We start from the raw sequence: 13,260 nt of genomic DNA, 5'->3' as shown, positions 1-13,260 counted from the left end.
GTCTAAATTGGCCCTAGTATAGGTATGAATGTGAGTTAGGGACCTTAGATTGTAAGCTCCTTGAGGGTATAGGGACTGATGTGAATGTATAATATATATATATATATGTAAAGCGCTGCGTAAATTGACGGCGCTATATAAGTACCTGAAATAAATAAATAAATAAAATCATTGTGTTCTGCCAGCAGGGAAGGCTCTCCCCGCCAGCAGAACACAATAGCTCTGCGGGAGCGATTCCCCCATCAATACTGGCGCTGTTGATGGGGGAATCAATCGTTTCTGTTTTAGGAAAGAAAATCGCATCATCTTTGGCTTGCTTAAGTAAAAGTGCTTTGATTGTGTTGCACATCACCAGACACTACAGTACTCATTTCGGTCACGTACCTTGACTGTTAGGCCGGCCATACAGGGTTCAGCAGGAAACGGCCGAGATTTAAACCGTGTGTTGGCAGGCTGAATGAACCAAGTTGATCGATCAACTTTGAGTACAACCAGCCTGACAGATTTGCTTGCGATTATCACTAGTGGTTGCTATAGCCGCTAGAAATAATGACTGTCTTCTCCCGACGGGGACGGATTTCCCCGTCAGGAGCAGACAATGGCTTGGCAAGAGGGATTCCCCTGTCAGCACTGTCTGTGTTGATGGGGGAATCGTGCCCGTGGTTGCAGGAAACAAAATTTACACTGTCTATGGCCTTCCTGCAATGAGATGACCCTGCTGATCAACAAGCCATGGCCAGGAAGAAGAGGCCTCATATGTATTGAATAAGTATGGCTTCTCTCTGCATATATCATTTCACACTATATACTGTACAAGAGTCTGTTAATGGGGGTTGGTACAAGAATAGTTGGATTTTGTTTGGTAAATATTAGAAATGCACCGATATCATTTATTTCAAAACAAGAACCGTTTTTTTTTTTTTTTTAGCACTCGCCAATACCAATTACCGATACCTACTGCAACTTTTTTGTTTACACTTCAGCTGTCAGCAATAGTGCAGATCATAGAAAAGTTTATTTACAAATGAAATAATTTATTTTTTTACATTTTGCGCTTTTTTTTAATGTAAAACGCGTAAATATATGTTAAAGGTGTAAACATATTAACCCACAAAGCAAAAAAAAAAGTTTTAATTATTAATAGTTTAGAATTAGAAGTGAAAAAATTAATCAGCAGGAAAATAATTAAATGGAGAAGAATAAAGAGTTAATTAAAGCAGGACTTCAGTCATTTTTTCATCTTTCCATCTATTAAATCTTCTGCCCTTGTTGTTGTTTTAACTTTGGATAATTTTTTTCTGCCATTAAATCTCTTATACAGCCCACTTCCTGTTTCTTGTCTGGTCATTAGCCTAGGCTTGTGATGACATGCACAGCTCTCTCTCACTCTCATGAGAGTTTCCCAGAAAGGGAGAGGAGATGAGTCATAAGAGGACCAATGAGAGCTGCAGAGCTGGAGGTTTGCCTCTGTGTAAACCCAGGAAGTGAACAGGCAGCAGCTTCGGCTGCCCACAGTTAAAATGGTCGCAGACTCAATGGAGGGAGATTTCTGCAGCATATTTGGAAAGTACAGAATCCCAGTATATATAAAATAATATGCAAAGTGGTTGGGGGGAAGCTTCAGATTACAAATTATGTGGGTAGACTTGAGTTCCTCTTTAAGGCTGCTTAGCGTAAATTAAGGGTTAATTAGGGGTTAAACATAGAAACATTTAATAAAAAACACAAAAAAAATATATTTTTTTTTTTTACTTGACAGGTTGCATTAAACTGACTTCATCTGCAGATCAACGTTCATCCTTTTGATCTGTAGATGAAGAAGCAGAAAGATACAAAAAAAGAAACCATGTTTCTTTTTATCTTTGTATTTCAGTGGCTGAGCAAAGTTGTTGATAAACATTGCCCGGCTACTTTTTTTTTTTTTTTTTTTTTTTTTTTTTTTTACAGCTTCATTTTCCGGACTACTTTAACACTTCAGCTGTCAACAGGGCAACATCACTGACAGCTGAATGAGTCATCAGTTGTTCGGGACGCCGCAGTCCTGCTCCTTAACCGATAATTGCCATATTTTTTTTTTTTACATTTCAGCTGTTGGTGGGGGAATCCCGCTCGCAGCTGAAAGAACCGAGCGCAAAAGTATCGGTTTCAGGTATGGGTGCATTTGCACGTGTACCAATACTTGTGCAAATGCTTAGTATCGATATTGGTGCAACCCTAGGCAATCTAATAAATTGGGCAGGAGGGAGGAGGATAACTGTTGGGGTTTCTAGTATCCTCTCCATGGACCTGCATGTTTACCTTCTAGGTTGGAGTAACTGGCTCCTGAATTCTGCATGCCATTGTTCTAATGTTTAAAAATCGCCACAGGCGCTTTGTTCCACCGTGCAGAGGCTGCAGTATATAACGTAGGGAGTATTTATTATTATTATTATTATTATTATACAGGACTTATATAGCGCCAACAGTTTGCGCAGCGCTTTACAACATTTATATCCACTACCAGACATTATCAGAGGACAAATATACTGACTTGCCTTTCCATGGCCAGGGCTCACTAACCCATCTTTGAATTAACAATTCTTGCTGTGCTTTTGGGGAGGGGGGGGGTAGAAATTGCCTTTTACAGGAGTGTGGGGTGCTGTAATGAGTGGCATTGTGTATTGGTGATCATTGCATGTGCCCGCAACTCACAGTGTGCCTTGTCCGCCTCACTTCCCACTCACAGATGTTGCAAACTGTCCTGTTGTTGCTTCGATTCCCATCGTCCGCCAGACCTGTCACCAAATCCCCGGAAAGCCCCCCCCCTGGGTTCTGTTCTGGTTCTGTCTGCACTACAGGCACATATAGACCCTGCTGTGCCCAGATTGGATCTCCTTCCTTTGGATATCATTCAGAATGTGGAACATTTTAGAGGGTTTCTATGCACGATATCCAACATATAATCTCTTCAGTTTGACTGTATTTTATCTTTTTTTTTTGCAGGCGGCGCAGATCGTCCTCATCTCTCTGTTTGAACTGAACACACCGGAGTTCACCATGTTACTGGGTGCTTTGCCAAAAACATTCCAGGATGGAGCAACCAAACTTCTCCACAATCATCTGAAGAACTCCAGCAACAGCAGTGTGGTGGGGACCCCTCATGTCTATTTATTCTTTGGTTGTGAAATGGAAATGATTTTCCTGTCTGTTACATATTTTATATATGTCTGCAATATATCATGACGAGGGGGCCGTGTGTTTCCTGGCACTCCTGTCTGTACGTTATAAATCTAAGAGGCCATAATGGTGTCGGTTATAACTCTTGGCCTTATGAATGTATTTAACCCCATTTAATTCACTTCACAAGCTTTGAAAGTCACATCTGTAGTAGTCATTCCTGGGCATGTAATGGTTACTTCACAAAAAGATGAAATACTCCATCGCTCAGGCAGGAGTACATCCGATGAGGATACCGTCCTCTGATTGGGTAATCTGCAAAACGCTGCAGAAAAAACACAAAGGAGGGCACAAACACCTAGTGCATTACTCTGTTTCCCTGAAAATAAGACCTAGCGTGATTGTCAGTGATGGCTGCAATATAAGCCCTACCCTGAAAATAAGACCTACAAGGACTTTAACTAGGGCTTATTTTGGGGGTAGGTCTTATATTGCAGCCATCACTGACAATCATGCTAGGTCTTATTTTCGGGGAAACAGGGTACCACAACAAGTGTTTATTGGATCCAATAGCCTATCATACACTCGCAAACCTAGTAGGGAAAAAGCATATCAAATATCAACTCCAGCCATAAGGGCGATGGCATCTGACCATGTATGAGATAGTCGGAAGGCTAATGTGTTTCAGGGGAACACCAAGTTTTACTTGATTGGATCTAGGAATGCTCCGAAAATGAACAGCCAAATAGGGTTACCGGCGTTTTGCTAATAGGAAAAAAAAGAAAAAGATGCAGCTAATGACATGCTGTGACCCCTTGACTTCAATGCAAAAACGCCAGCCAATGAAATAAAAAAGAAAAATAAAGTTTCTGTTTTGGTTTTCGGCCGAGTGCATCATGAATTTTCAGCTTTGGTTCAGTGTCGGTGTGTTTTTAATTTTTGGAAATTTTTTATTACTTTTACAATTTAACCTTTTCAATACTTATTTATTACAATTCTTTATTTCTTTTTTTTTTTTTTTCTTTTAAATTATTTTTTTATTAGCCCTGTTGGGTGACATTGTGAGATATCAGAGGTCTTAACAGACCCCTGACATCTCCCTTTTGAGACAGGGAAAAGGGACTGAGGACAGATCCCCCAGTCCCTTTCTCTGCAGCCTCAGCTGCACTGGAGATGGAGAGGAGACAGAGGCTCCTCTCCATTCATAAATTGAAGCATCATAAACAGTTTACGATGCTCAGTGACAGTTATGAATGAACAGAGTCAGTGATCACTGACTCTGTGCATTCGGAAAAGGAAGGATCCGGTAAATGACATATTTACCGGCTCTTTCCTCCGCTCTCCATCCTGACAGATCGAGCACAGAGGAGGATAAGGGGGACAGTCAGGGGTGATCGGTGCGGTGCCGGGGAGGAATTATAATCACCATTCTCCCTGTATAGATTTCAATAAAGTAGCTGAAAGCCCCGGGAGGGAGAGGAGGAGAAACGTCTGTCAGCTGCTTTATTGAAATCTATACAGGAAGATCGGTGATTGTAACTCCTCCCCAGCACCGCACCGATTACCCCAGACTGTTCAGATATTGGATTAGGCATCAGAGCAACAAGTACTCGGGCAAATGCTCGGTACTGGCACCGATCCTAGTATCGGTATCGGGACAACCCTAGTTGCTGCCCAGTTATTTTCAAGGTCGTTCTTTGCTGTGTGTTGTGACGTAAGCTCAAGCAGGGCAGGAAGTATGGATGTCTTGCTAAATGTTTTATTCTTAGTGTTTTGTTTTTGATTGCAGGGATCGCCAAGCAATACCATGGGCCGAACTCCTTCCCGACACTCGAGCAGCAGGTCAAGTCCTTTAACCTCCCCCACCAACTGTTCCCATGGAGGTCTGTCCCCGAGGTAAGAACATTGCTTTTTCTCACTCTGGTGATTGGGTGATGATCACATAGTGAATATTAGACACATTGGGATCCTACAATCTCATCAAATTTCAGGACAGTTGACTATTTTCCTCTAAAATGTATATATTTAGTGTGCGTGTCCCTATAACATAGTTACATTTCCAGACAACTGCAAAGATTTTCATCATTTTTTACTGTATGAAGCTAAATAAATATATGGGCTTGTTAAAGCAGAGTTCCACCCAAATATGGAACTTTCGCTTATTTGCTCCCTCCCCCCCTCTGTTGTCACGTTTGGCACCTTTCGGGGGGAACAAGGACCTATTTTTGATCGATCCCCTTCCCCACTTCCGAGAATCGGGCCACGGCCCCTTCTCTTCCTTCCCCCCGCTGCCAGGCCTATCAGAAAGCGCAGCGCGCAGTAGGGAACCAGCGATGAAGCCTTCCGGTTTCCTTAGCATGAATGACGGTGGCAGCACCCGGGAGTCGATCCGAAGATCGGCTGGGGTGCCGACATTGCTGGATCCCTGGGTAGGTAAGTGCCATAATATTAAAAATCAGAAGCTACAGTGTTTGTAGCTGCTGATTTTAATTGTTTTCACCCAGGCTGGACCTCCTCTTTAAAGTGATACCAAACACACGCTGTTTAATTTACATCATCCCTTCTATTTCTGTATGTGGATGACGCCACTGTAATTATTATTATAATAAAAAAAAAACATGCAAGTACCTTTTTCCTAATGGATATCCAGCTGTCACATGACCCAGCTCTCTCCCAGCCTGTCTGCAGGGAAACATAAGCAGGAAGAGTTTCTAGTCCTGCTGGTCACATGTTCAAAATAAATTTTAAAAAAACAGCCTTTGGAATACAGAGTAAAAATAAATAATTAATATCAATAAACTGTTTTAAATTGACATACAAATATATATTTGCAATTAAATCTGTAGTATTTTGTAGAAATAATATGATGTGGCAGGATTGCTGCCAGTCGCAAGCGATGTCCCGCCCCTCCAGCCTGTGTCTAAGAATAAGAAGGTGAAGCCTCCATTAATCTACATGTAATATCCCGCCCCCATTGTGTTTAGCTGGTTAGTGGGTATGGAGGATTAGGGAGGGAGTGGGCTGTCATCTACCACTGTGTATACACCCACATGTATGACTCTATAGTCACATGGGCTGCTCAGATGTGATGGGGAGGAAAGTCTATGGCTTCATTTTATCCTTCTTCCTTGTTTTTCCTCCACTTTCCCTCTTTCATTCTCCACCCATTGTCCTTTCCCCAATCCTTCTTTCTCCCCATGCGGCAGCCGGCAGTGGGGCTGGAGTGCAGATGGGCTGTCCAAGCACCTACCTCTGCCATCCCACTCTATCCCCACTGCGCCGTCTCACAAGGCGCTCAGACGCTCATACTCTCCCAGGTAACTCAGCCGCCTGTTTGACTCGTCTCGTATCACAATATTATTGCAGTCTGCACCCCATGTAGGTGGTGTTTGAAGCTGAATCTGTTTTATATGAAGCCAGCAGGCTCTATGGTAGACGGCTGTGAAACACTTCTGTATTTATCTTGAATGAGCATCTTCATGTGGCATCAAGGAAACCTCCAAGTTCATTTCATCGCTGCACGGCTCATGCATATTTCTCTTTTCTTAATAATTCTTACATGGTAATATTTTAAAAGAAAAGTGAGGGGAAAAAGTATTTGATCTGCTGCTAATTTTGTAAGTTTGCCCACTGACAAATGATCAGTCTATAATTTTAATGGTTGGTTTATTATAACAGTGAGACACAGAATAACAAAAATATCCAGAAAAACGCATTTCAAAAAAGTTATAATTTGATTTGCATTTTAATGAGTGAAATAAGTATTTGATCCCTGATCAATCAGCAAGATTTCTGCCTCCCAGGTGTCTTCTATACAGGTAACGAGCTGAGATTAGGAGGACTCTCTTAAAGGGAGTGCTCCTAATCTCAGCATGTTACCTGTATAAAAGACACCTGTCCACAGAAGCAATCAGATTCCAATCTCTCCACCATGGCCAAGACCAAAGAGCTGTCGATGTCAGGGACAAGATTGTAGACCTACACAAGGCTGGAATGGGCTACAAGACTATCACCAAGCAGCTTAATGAGAGGGTGACAACAGTTGATGCGATTATTCGCAAATGGAAGAAACACAAAATAACTGTCAATCTCACTCAGTCTGGGACTCCATGCAAGATCTCACCTCGTGGCGTATCAATGATCATGAGAACGGTGAGGAATCAGCCCAGAACTACATGGGGGAATCTTGTCAATGATCTCAAGGCAGCTGGGACCAAAGTCACCAAGAAAACAATTGGTAACACACTACGCCGAGGACTGAAATCCTGCAGCGCTCGCAAGATCCCCCTGCTCAAGAAGGCACATGTACAGGACCGTCTGAAGTTTGCTAATGAACATCTAAATGTTCAACTGGGTGAAAGTGTTGTGATCAGATGAGACCAAAATTGAGCTCTTTGGCATCAACTCAACTCGCTGCGTTTGAATGAGGAGGAATGCTGCCTATGATCCAAAGAACACCATCCCCACTGTCAAATATGCAGGTGGAAACATGCTTTGGGGGTGTTTTTCTGCTAAGGGGACAATGGACAGGGCCTTGTACCATCAAATCTTGGGTGAGAACCTCCTTCCCTCAGCCAGAGGATTGAAAATAGGTCATGGATGGGTCTTCCAGCATGACAATGACCCAAAAGATACAGCCAAGGCAACAAAGGAGTGGCTCAAGAAGAAGCAAATTAAGGTCCTGGAGTGGCCTAGCCAGTCTCCAGACTTTAATCTCATAGAAAATATGTGGAGGTAGCTGAAGGTTCGAGTTACCAAATGTCAGCCTCGAAACCTTAATGACTTTGAGAGGATCTGCAAAGAGGAGTGGGACAAAATCCCTCCTGAGTGTGCAAACTTGGTGGCCAACTAACAGAAACGTCTGACCTCTAGGCCTCTCCAGGACCTTAATGTGTTTCTTCTTGAGACACTCCTTTGTTGCTTTGGCCGTGTGTTTTGGGTCGTTGTCATGCTAAAATACCCATCCACAATCTATTTTCAATGCCCTGGCTGAGGAAAGGATGTTCTTACCCAAGATTTGAAGGTGCATGGCCCTTTCTATTGTCCCCTTAGCAGAAAAACACCCCCAAAGCATAATGTTTCCATGTTTGTTGGTGGGGATGATGTCCATGGGGTCATAGGCAGCATTCCTTCTCCTCCAAACACGGCGAGTTGAGTTGATGCCAAAAAGCTTGATTTTGTTCTCCTCTGACCACAACACTTTCCCTCAATTCTCCTCTGAATCATTCAGGGGTTCATTAGCAAACTTCAGACGGGCCTGTACATGTGCTTTCTTGAGCAGGGGGACCTTGTAGGTGCTGCAGAATTTCAGTCCTTCACGGCTTAACAACCAATTGTTTTCTCAGTGACTATGGTCCCAGCTGCCTTGGGATCATTGACAAGATTTTCCCATGTAGTTCTGGACTGATTCCTCACCGTTCTCATGATCATTGAAACTCCACCAGGTGAGATCCTGTATGGAGCCACAGACCGAGCGAGATTGACTGTTATTTTGTGTTTCTTCCATTTTGGGAATAATTGCACCAGCTGTTGTCACCCTCTCATTAAGCTGCTTGGCGATGGTCTTGTAGCCCATTCCAGCCTTGCGTAGGTCTACAATCTTGTCCCTGACATCCTTGGACAGCTCTTTGGTCTTGGCCATGGTGAAGAGATTGGAATCTGATTGCTTCTGTGGACAGGTGTCTTTTATACAGGTAACAAGCTGAGAGCTTAAGAGCATTGCCTTTAAGGGAGTGCTCCTAATCTCAGCTCGTCACCTGTATAGAAGACACCTGGGAAGCAGAAATCTTGCGGATTGATAGGGGATCAAATATTTCACTCATTAAAATGTAAATCAATTTATAACTTTTTGAAATGTGTTTTTCTGGATATTTTTTTTATTCTGTCTCTCACTGTTAAGATAAACCGACCATTAAAATTATAGACTGATCATTTCTTTGTCAGTGGGCAAACATACAAAATCAGAAGGGGATCAAATATTTTTTTCTCTCACTGTATAAGGATTCAGATGGGAAGCCCTCTATATTAGGTCACTGGGAAATCAAATTGTAGGAACACCCTAACTGCACAGGAGTGTAGAAAAGCCAATCGCTTTTTTTGGCAGGGTTGCTGTTTAGGATGAATAGATCGACTTGTGTACAACCAGCCTGTCCATACATGGATAGAAATTGGGCATGTCCCTGCTGAACTGGCTAAATTTAGATCCATGTATGGCTTAATCTGAAGGTTAATGCTGCTCAACCATTCCACCTGTTTGTCCTTGCAAGCATGATTCGGTGCTCAGGCCATTCTGCAGTTTCACAGTCACCAAATGTCAGTATTCACCATCATTGTCCAAAATAGAAAACTATACCCAGAAATGTACAGTACAAAAAAAAATTAAAATCTAGGTGACACCTTTCAGCCCTAAGCCCTGTACACAAGTACTGAAAGTCGGCCAGTTCAGCAGGAACCAAGGGTACAACATCAGGCTCCTGCAGACTCTCAGTAGAGCTGTCTGCCTGTACCTTCCATACGGGCAGACAGTTCCTGGAGAGCAGGAAGATCAATGAACCACGAGAACGATCATCATTGAGAACTGCAAGCCATCTGCCGTGGTGGAAGACTGTAGTTGTAGTTCATTCATTCACAGGTCGCTATGAATGAATGACACAGCCAATGAACAGAGCCCCACACAGCCACGTTCTTCTTTTTTTTTTTTTTTTTTTTTTTTTTTTTTTATATATATTGTGACTGCGGGTGTGGGGAAAAGATCCCCCACCCGCTGTCACAGCGGGGGATCAGAGTAGAGCAGGCACATGCTCCTTGGTAACGTGTTACATCCCAAAAACTTTAAATTGACGGAAAATTGCCAAATGTTTGACCAGCTTTAAACTCATGAAGACTCTTTTAAAAATGTGTTATAAATCAGATAAACGGGATTGGATGTGTAACATTAAAGTTATAGATTAACATATTTTCATGGAGTCGTGATTTTTTTATTTTTATTGTGCCAATCTGTCCCATGTTTGGAGGTAAATACGCAGGTCAGGTTATTACGGCTCTGACACCTGTGTGCTGGCCAGACTCCGTGTGTTTATAAAGCACAATATGTTTTTATAAGCAGACTATTAAAATAAGAAAGCTTTTCCCCGGTCTTTACATTGCAGCGCTTAATCCCAATTTATCAGTTTGAGCAACTTCTGTCTCTTCATGAGAATCGGGAAATCATTTATAGATTGTCAACAGTTTATAGAGAGATCACAAAGACAAAAACCACCTTATCGTCTGGTGTTTCTGTCACGTATTTACTTTGTTTTCCCTGATTGGTGTTTTGTTTGTTATATTATTATACAGGATTTATATAGCGCCAACAGTCTGCGCAGCGCTTATATTGATAATGAATAGTAAAAAATGAAATGTAATGTGACACCAGTTTAAAAGTATAATGTAGTTATCACTGTTAAATCAACAGTATTCGCTAAATGATGCTTTTTCTATGAAAGAAAATATCAGCTCCTTTTCTTTCTTCTTCTTTCTTCATCCTTCTTCTTCTTTTTCTTCCTTCTTTTTTTTCTTCCTTCTTCTTTTTTTTTTCTTCTTCTTCTTCTTCTTCTTCTTCTTCTTCTTCTTCTTCTTCTTCTTCTTCTTCTTCTTCTTCTTCTTCTTCTTCTTCTTCCTTCTTCCTTCTTCTTCTTCTTCTTCTTCTTCCTTCTTCTTCTTCTTCTTCTTCTTCTTCTTCTTCTTCTTCTTCTTCTTCTTCTTCTTCTTCTTCTTCTTCTTCTTCTTCTTCTTCTTCTTCTTCTTCTTCTTCTTCTTCTTCTTCTTCTTCTTCTTCTTCTTCTTCTTCTTCTTTTTCTTCTTTCTTTTTCTTCTTCCTCCTCCCTCCCTCCTCCTCCATCCTCCTCCTCCATTTTAAGTCTTCTTCAATATTTTAAGTCTGCTGAGTTCCCCACTTTAGCTTTAAAGTGTTACTTAACCCAGGCCAGTGCAGTCACTATATCTGGTCTACCACAGTACGCAGAGCATGGGAATGCAATTATTTTAGTAAATATAAACTGCTAAATACCTTTTCTCATCAGCAGTACATAGTCTTGTTATTCCTATCACTTCCTGGTGAAGCTTGTAGGAGAAGTTTTCATACTGCATGCAGCTGTCCTATGAGGCTGCAGGACTCCTGGCCTTCTGTCTGGACAGTGCGGATTGGCCCTGTGCTGATCACATGCACTCGCCCAAGAAAAAAAAAGACCTCTGTAGCATTACACACCAAATTGAGCATGTGCAGCCTGACTCCAAGGGCTCTGTCTTATCTATGCTATTATCCATTTAAGGACCGCCCCATAGCAGATGCTTCAGGGTGGCAATCCTGTGCAGGATCACGGTGTGTGTGTGTGTGTGTGTGTGTGTATATATATATATATATATATATATATATATATATGTGTGTGTGTGTGTGTATATATATATATATATATATATATATATATATATATATATATATATATATATATATATATATAATTTTATGTATGTGCGTGATTCTGACCTTCGAGCTAGGGGGCGAGCGTGCCAATTCTGCAGTGATTAGTCACAGCAGAAGCTGATCTGCGGGTGCCAGGCACTTAATGTCCGCCGGCACCTGCCAATTGTTGGGTAGAGACTCAAAACAGAGCCTATCTGCCTATGTAAACAAAGCAGATCTCTGTTCTGACAGGGGGGGAGGGATGAATTTTGTATTCCTGCAAAGCAGAGACTAAAATCCATCCCTTCCCTTAGTAAAAGCAGCACACAAATGTCACAAAAACACTGGCTAGGCACACATTTACCCCTTTGATCACCTCTAGATGTTTAATCCCTTCCCAGTTAGTGTCATTAGTACAGTGGCAGCGCATATTTTTTTAGCACCGATCACTGTATTGGTGTCAAGTGTCACTTAGTGTCCAATTTTCCGCCGTAGGATCGCAGTCCCACTATATGCCACTAATCATCGCCATTACTAGTATAAAAATAATTAATAACATTTCATAAATATATCACAGACGGTAAAGCGTTCATGTAAACCAATCACTATACGCTTATTGGGATTTTTTTTTTGTAGCAGAATACATACTGGCTTAAACATTTTATTTATATATATATATATATATATATATATATATATATATATATATATATATATATACACACACACACACGTGTGTGTATGTATATATAATTTTTTTTTTTTGTTTGTTTATAGCGCAAAAAATAAATAAGACAGTGGTGTTCAAATAACACCAAAAGAAAGCTCTATTTGTGGGGAAAAAAATGACATAAATTTCACTTGGGTACATCGCTGCATGACCGTGCAATTGTCTATAAAATTGCCGTATTGCAAAAAATGGCCTGGTCATGAAGGGGGGGTAAATTTTCCGTAGGTCAAGTGGTTAAAAACTCTCTACTCTAAAAAAAAAATAAAATAAAAAAAATACACTGAGCAAAAGTTTTGTCTATAGATATACTATAAATCCCCAAGCCTAAGGCTGCATTCACACCTGAGCGTATTTTTTTTCAGGCAGAAAGTCGCGCGTTTTCACCACGTTTTTTGCCGCAATTTTTGTACAGGTCAAAAGGTTACCAATCTAAAAAGCAGAGTAAAAAAAAACGCCTGTTATCTGCCTAAAAAGAAGCTCATGTACTTTTTTGAGCTGCAGGCGTTTTGCTTCAGGTGACAAAACGCTCAGATGCGAACAGGCCCCATTGAAATAAATGCGATTTTTGCTTGTTGGGGCGTTTTTTGGGCATTTTTTTCCCTGACGTTATACGAGCTGAAAACGCTCGGGTGCGAATGCAGCCTTATTGTACAAAAGCTGTCATTCTGATGTGAATGTCGTACACTAAAACTTGTGTGTCGTACAGATATAGGTAGTTGAGGGATCGACAATAAAAATATTTTCTCAGACTTATAATATGCTAACAAATGACGACATTGTGCCAAATGTATATTCTGTGATCGCAGGGAAGATCGCAGGGTTTTGCTGAAGCTTAAATGCCATTTTATGTGTCCAAGCTACAGAACTGATAACGTCAGGAGCGCGGACAATCATTTCATATTATTGGTGGATTCTCCCCTTTGACTGAAGTGTA

The 13,260-nt window shown here is 41.3% G+C and overlaps 1 protein-coding gene across 1 annotated transcript in view; it reads left to right on the top strand.

The window, feature by feature from the left end:
- The window catches only part of LOC141147265 (CLIP-associating protein 1-A-like), a gene marked incomplete in the record, with an annotated part of 201,372 nt that overhangs the window by 154,189 nt on the left and 33,923 nt on the right, over positions 1-13,260 (top strand). Inside the window, 2 exon segments of the mRNA XM_073634471.1 lie at positions 2,983-3,126; positions 4,946-5,052. Coding sequence (XP_073490572.1) covers positions 2,983-3,126; positions 4,946-5,052 — 251 coding nt within the window.

The sequence above is a fragment of the Aquarana catesbeiana genome, linkage group LG06 (assembly GCF_042186555.1).
Source record: "Aquarana catesbeiana isolate 2022-GZ linkage group LG06, ASM4218655v1, whole genome shotgun sequence".
Classification (NCBI taxonomy): Eukaryota; Metazoa; Chordata; class Amphibia; order Anura; family Ranidae; genus Aquarana; species Aquarana catesbeiana.
The sequence above is the reverse complement of the archived record's forward strand: the minus strand, read 5'-3'. Positions and strand labels throughout refer to the sequence as shown.